At 50.5% G+C, this 6,817-nt stretch overlaps 1 protein-coding gene across 1 annotated transcript; it reads left to right on the forward strand.

The window, feature by feature from the left end:
• The first annotated feature begins 2,810 nt into the window (after positions 1 to 2,810).
• LOC119387744 (calmodulin-beta) lies at positions 2,811 to 5,907 on the forward strand. Its single transcript, XM_037655248.2, has 2 exons — positions 2,811 to 3,108; positions 5,579 to 5,907. The coding sequence occupies exons 1-2, from the start codon at positions 2,890 to 2,892 to the stop codon at positions 5,864 to 5,866; spliced, it is 507 nt and encodes a 168-aa protein (XP_037511176.1). The 5' UTR covers positions 2,811 to 2,889; the 3' UTR covers positions 5,867 to 5,907.
• The last annotated feature ends 910 nt before the right edge of the window (positions 5,908 to 6,817 follow it).

Here is a 6,817-nt window from a genome sequence, read left to right on the forward strand (position 1 = left end):
ATTGACCACTGCGAGACCACGCGACATGAGACAGTGTATAGGCGACAAGCCGAGCCTCTCAAGTGCTATGCAATATGCACTTAAAACAGCCCAACTATATTTATACGTTCAATATTTAATTATTTAATTTCAGGCCGATCCTGCTTTTACGCCGCGTGGAAGCCATCCTGAAAGCATGGAAGGCAAGGGCTGATGCGGCGCTGTTGAACACGATTAAAAGTGGCGACGAGCTATTTCCTAAGGAGTTTACTTAACGGAGTTCTGAATATCGGGTGCCTTAAATGAATTTTGTTGGATAACGTCCCTGCTTTTTCGTTATCAGCGTTGCAAACTCGCGAAGGTACCTGCTGAACATAAATCGTAATTGAATTTTGTTGGATAACGTCCCTGCTTTTTCGTTATCAGCGTTGCAAACTCGCGAAGGTACCTGCTGAACATAAATCGTAATTCTTATTTCGTGGTTCATAAGGAGTCGGAGACTACTGATAGAACTCGTTTGGATGCACTTACTCCGAATGTTACTGATTTCCTGATTTACATTATAGAGCACGACGGGGTTCGTTGCGCGTCCAGTCTTCCGTTTGCGAAGTGCAGCAGAAGTAGTCGTATCATCTGCAACAGTGGGCCAAGCGGGAACATGTCGAAGTACAGTGAGAAAAGATACAATTTGCAATGGCGCAGCTATCAGAATCGGTGCTTACAGATCCATCGTTGTACGCGTGGAGGCGTCGGATAAGTTGTGCTCCGGTATCAAACATGTTGACCTAGAAAACAATGTCAGCCGCTTAGAGTGCAATCCACAAATAGTGAGGTCGTAGCCGACATCGTCGAATACACAGGACTAACCAACTTTTTGCCGTCGTTTTAAACCAGAGAACTATGTGAACCAGATAGCAAGTGCTTAGCCCAATTTCATTCATCACTTCCCATCCTCTTAAACATTTCTGGCTCTTTGTTACCCTTTACGTCAGTGTTGTGTAGCACAGGCCAGAGGTGCGGTCGCTAGCAGTGAGTGAGGAAAAACTTCATTTTAAAACCAAGAAATACTTGTCCAGCAGTCGAGCTCTTCACCTTTCCTCATAGGTCGGCAAAATAAGTGTAACTCATTCAGGCTCACCCAAAAATTGTGTTTTTTATTCGGGCTCACTCGGACTAAGACTCAGCTTTAGTTATCCAGACTCACTCGCACTCAACCTCACTAAACTTTTGCTCTGCAGAGCTTACGCGGACTCAATATCACCAATACTCAGCTCAGCCGAACTCACTCGGACTCAGACTGACCAAAGCTCTGCTCAAACGGGCTCACGCGTACTCATGATTACTAGTACTCTGTTCAGCCAGTCTCGCTCAGACTCGGACTCACGTGTCGGTCTTAGTCTGAGAGAGAGAGAGAGAGAGAGAGAGAAAGATGGCTGATCCATCCGTCGTTGGAATTGGTATAACACGAAAGTGAAATGTGTCGTCACAGTAGTTGATTGTTTATAGTGCATTGGTATATGGAGAGCTTGTACAATGTCTATTGTTCTTTGGCATATGTAGCACCGCTTGATGTGGACGCGCTCACGTTGACGCCTAGTGGCACATCTCCTTACCGACGACTAACGTCCATGATCCCGGTTTAACCCTTGCGGTAGCTGAAGTTCTTGTGTTCTTGCGGTAGCTGAAGTTCGTGGACACCGCATATGGTGAATCCCGCGTAAAGATGGCATCAAAGCACATAACTAACACTACTCGATAGGCACTCCTTCAAAACGTCGTGAAACGCGAAGAGAAACGCTACGAGCGTCGCGTCTTCTCTTAAGCACGGCCGTAAATTCTCGGAGGGCGAGCGGGGAACGCGGTGCGACAACCAGGCGAGCGTCAGAGAGTTATTTCGGATGGATGCTATGAGCGAGGCCTAGGCTAAAGCTGCCACCTCGCGGTGTGTTAAAGCGTTGACTAAATTACACTTCTCTTGGAAACGCGCCGAATGGGACGGTCGTAGCATCGGCGCGCTTTTTTTCCGAGCCTGGTGGCACACATGTCACCGCCCGGTTATAAAGGGGACGCTCATAGCATCCATCCATACATCCATCCATCCATCCATCCAAGAGCACTGCGGGGAAAGTGTGAAAGATATAAGGCGCGTTCATGTAGCCTCCGTGATGTGTTTGGTGGTAGCTCAGCGGGCTAAATGCCCGCCAGCCATCGTCGCGGACCGAGAGGTCATGGGTTCGACTCCTGTCAACGGAACCTTTTCTTATGGTTTTTATCTTTGCCGTCTGATGACGTTCATTTTGCTGACGTATTTCCGTTACGGAAATACGTCATGAAAGTCTTGGTGGACTCCAGCACAAAACACTTTCGTGTGAAAAAAAAAACTTTATGTGTGTCCTTGCTGGGTTCAAGGGAGGCGGGGCCGGGGGACAAGCCCTACCGGAGCCCTCTCCCTCGGACGGAGGCCAGAGATTGAATCTTGGCGGAGTCTTCGGCCAGCCGGATGAATTGCCCAGAGTTGGTCCTCCGGACACACGCTGAGCAGCATAGCCTCCCACTGCTCGGGCGTCGTTATCTTAAATGTAGGGTCGGAGCTGTGCTTAATGGCGTGTGTCGCTGCGGGACATGCCCAGATTGTGTGAATGCGTCAACTCATCAATGAGTCTGCCAACCTACGCCTTTCCTTCAACTTCTCACCAGAAAGCGTGGTAATGAAAACGGGTATGATGAAGAAGAAGCGGTTGTGGAAAAGGGTCGTGGGTATGAACCATGGGTAGAGGCACATCATCATCATCGTCATCAAAGGCTCGTGCTATTCGTACCAGCTGCGCGCTCGCCAGACACGTGCGACTTCGAAGCCCGAGTACGCCTGCGTAGCGTCGCCTCGAAGTGAACACCCTGAGCCCGGATCGCATGGACGACGTTCAGCAGCGAGTGCCGTCGGCCCTTTCAGACTCCTCGCCCAAGTCGCCGCAGCACAAGGAGCGGCCCCCGCTGAGCGAGGAGCAGATCAGCGAGTTCCGCGAGGCTTTCACGCTGTACGATAAAGATGGGAGCGGCTGCATAAGGGCGAAAGATCTGGGCACGGTCATACGGTCCCTCGGCTACCAGCCGACCGAGGCGCAAGTCGCGGTAAGCTTGTGATCTCTCAATAACCGTGCTCGTTGCTTGTGGGAAGTGAAAGAGGCCCCGAACTGTGGTGAGTCAATGAGTGAAACAACTTTATTCGGTCCAAAATAGACGCGAGTAAATCAGGTCAAACCTGACGGCCCTTCCGCGGGCCCTCTGGACGGCCAGGATTCGAGAGGCCTGGTTCTTGGCTTTAATGAGCTTTATCATTTCCTCTTGGGTGAAGTGGGGACCGGCAGGGGCGTCGTCTCCCAGGACATGATCGAAGTCTGCATAACCACCATACAGGGGCAGTCCGGGCTTGGGAACCGTTCGGGGTACACTGTGCAAAGTGCCACAGGGCTCGGGAAAGTGCTTGTTTATAGAAGTCTGAGAGTGACAGCTTGGGCTCTGCACAGCGAGGATTGCGGCAGAGGCAGGAGTCTTCTTGAGAGATATTGGTAAAAAAAAAAATCTGGGCGTAACTTGCACTAGTGGCGCGAGGTTAAAGGCACAGTGGCGCTGATCGGTTCCTATAGCTGGTCCTGGCCATACGAAGTGATGCTAAGTAATGACAAGCCATGCCAAGTTCCACTCGAGTCCACGACAATCGCCTCTTGCCGTTTCAGCCGTACTACGCCGTTGACTACTTTAAACGATCGAGTCCAACAGTCTCGCTGGCAGCGCGCCGCGATTCCCGGTAAGCGGCTTCCTTATCGGCAATGCGAACCTTCTTCGGTCTCCCCATGTCTGCGTCTGGCGCGCCGCCGCGCCGCCGCCACGCGCTGGCTTTATATGGGACGAAGGAGCGCATGCGCAGTTGGCCGCGACGTCACGTCTGGCGCGACCGAGCGGTTTCACGCAGTGTCCAGGCAGGCGGGCTGGTGGCGGAGCCATGTATGGGCTAGCGAAGCAGGCGCACAGCTGTGCAACCGGTTGCTATGGGCAACGCGCGGTGACGTCATCGCGCCATCGGAGTTCTTTCTTTTTTTCGACCGACGAGCACGGTTTTACGAATAGCTTAAACAGCTTCGTTTGTTTCTATGACAAGTCATTCGTGCTGCCAGACACTTTCCGTACATCAAAGTCCGGTGTGTATCTCACACCAGTCTAGTCAGGATGTCTGGCGCACGCTCATCTGTGTCGCATACTGTGGTCAGTTGAACGTTGCTACCGAGAGTTTCGGCTTAATTCACGATAGGACCAACATCGCCTGCATTACGCGTGCGCAGATCTACCATTAACCCTACCGCGGCGACCATATTACCGTACACATTTTTTTGGAACGGGCGGATATTGTCACACCAAGTACCTGTCGCAAGACAGGAACTTGGTGTGACAATATCCGCCAACCAATGTATAACCATACATTCAATATGGAAGAGAAAGATATGTCATCCACCATTTCTGTAGCACGAGGCTACACAGAAAACCTATACGGGTGTTTTAGAGGAAGCTTCCCAGTTGACCAAGAATTCGTCGATTCGGGATCCTAACCCGGGTACAACGCTTTTCTAAAGCACTCGCTTTATCGCCTTAGCTAACAAGAAGGCCAGTAGACTGCAGCGCGAGGGTGATCGATCAATCACTCAAAGCACTGTGGCACTGAATATTGCAAATCAGTGCTGCAGAGGTCCACAGTGTGGAGGAAGACTCATTAACGGAGAAAGAAAGGTCATCCACCAGCTTAAAGTACGAAGCTATAAACAATGGCATTGGCCCCGGCCTGAATCCCGGACCAGGACCAATTTTTTGGTAACTATAAGGAGCTTTGTTTCGGAAAAACCACATTATTCAACCCTTCCATGATTCCTCCTCCGTCTAAGCGGTTACCACAGGGCTGGTTAACCACCCGCCGCCGTGGTGTAGTGGTTATAGTGCTAGACTGCTGGCCTGAAGGTCGCGGTATCGAATATCGGCCGCGGCGGTGCATTTATATGGAGGCAAAATGCTGGAGGCCCGTGTGCTTCGATTTAGGTGCACGTTAAAAAGCACCAGGTGGTCTAATTTCCCGGAGCCCTCCGCTGTGGCGTCTGTCATCATATTGTGGTTTTGGGACGTAAAACGGAAACAACCATTAAACTATCATTCGATCTAGTTAGCCATAACCAATGAGTGTGTTGAAAGCTCAAATTATTACACAGCCTACTTTCTCCCTAAAGATATCGATTTTCATTTCATTTATTTTAACCTCAATCACACAAAGCTTTACGGAGGAAAGGAAGGTACATTAAATAAAAAACAAAAGCGAACAATAACAATAGTACATATGAAGATACGATGTCAAACTCATACAACTGAATTCACGTGCAGCTACGATGAGAAATAGGCAAATAATTGTGCACGGTGGAACGCCACAGATTGTGCGAGATGTACTGTCGTGACGTGACGGATGTTATTAGCGAGGGTGAAGCGCTAACTATGCCTAACGAGGGTGAATCACAACACTAGCTTGCCCAAGCTGCCACCTTACTAAGTGACGGACGTGTTACAGGAGATAGTGGGCTCGCGGGAGACGATCGACTTTCCCGAGTTCCTGACCATCATGGCGAAAGAGGACATCCGCTCGGCCGACGCCGACGAGGAGATCCGCGAGGCCTTCAAGGTGTTCGACCGCAACGGCGACGGCTTCGTGAGTGTCGCCGAGCTGCGCCACGTGATGACCACCATGGGCGAGAAGCTGACGCACGAAGAAGTGGACGAGATGATACGCGAAGCGGATCAGGACGGCGACGGGCGCATCAACTACGAAGAGTTCGTCAACATGGTCACCTCCAAATGACTGGTCAGCATGCGGCACTCAATAAAACACATCATTTTCTGCCCGGACGTGAAGTTAGCTGCTTGTAAATACTTACTACACAGCAGTATAAGGCGAAGAGAGAGAGAGAGAATTAAACTTTATTTTAGGACCAGGCGCGCGTTCTCTTCGCCCAGAGGTGGGTGACTTCCTTATTCCAGGTAGCTATGGTTTGCAGCCGACGCCCGAGCCTTGTCCACCAGCCGGACTTGGTCCTTAGGGTTGAGTGACGTCAGCAGCGCCTCCCACTGGTCGTCCGGAGTTTGATGTACGTTCTGTTCCTTTATGGGTGGGATGCTTGGTTTGTTTCGGCATCCCCATACCGTGTGGTACCGGGTGTTCGCAGTCTCCGGGGAATATGTGCAGGTCCTACTGAAGTTTGCGGGATACATTGCATGAAGCAGTGTAAAGATAAATCGCAGTGTGCCTCCTGCTACAAGACCATATGTCGACGGAGGCGAAAATGTTTGAGGCCCGTGTACTTAGATATAGGTGCTCGTTCAAGAACCCCAGGTGGTTGAAATTTCCGGAGCCCTCCACTACGGCGTCTCTCATAATCATATCGTGGTTTTGGGACGTTAAACCCCAGATATTATTACAAGCCCATATGTGCATTATAGTTCATTAGAAAGGAAGAGCCTGATTTCCGTACGAAAATAGTAATGTGTGTTGGATTTTCTGAACATATAAAAGTTAGTCGGGGAAGAACTGGTTGATTTTCAGCGCCAGCACTTCTTTGGCACTGGGAAACAAACACTTTAAAGGCGCACCTGCCACGATGGTCTAGTGGCTATGGGGCTCGACTGCTGACCTGAAGGTCGCGGGATGTGGGCGTGTTAGCCCACACGTCCTTTTCATCTGGGAGGGGTTAACGTACCGCATCGGCCGCATTTCGATGGAGACAAAATGCTAGAGGCCCGAGTACTTGGATTA

This window comes from Rhipicephalus sanguineus, chromosome 3 (genome assembly GCF_013339695.2).
Source record: "Rhipicephalus sanguineus isolate Rsan-2018 chromosome 3, BIME_Rsan_1.4, whole genome shotgun sequence".
NCBI lineage: Eukaryota > Metazoa > Arthropoda > Arachnida > Ixodida > Ixodidae > Rhipicephalus > Rhipicephalus sanguineus.

What these genes read in the sequence shown, in the direction of transcription:
- LOC119387744 (XM_037655248.2), top strand. Translation starts at nt 2,890, where the DNA reads ATGGACGACGTTCAGCAGCGAGTGCCGTCGGCCCTTTCAGACTCCTCG. An exon ending in CGACCGAGGCGCAAGTCGCG is followed by an intron (nt 3,109 to 5,578) that starts GTAAGCTTGTGA and finishes GACGTGTTACAG; the next exon opens with GAGATAGTGGGCTCGCGGGA.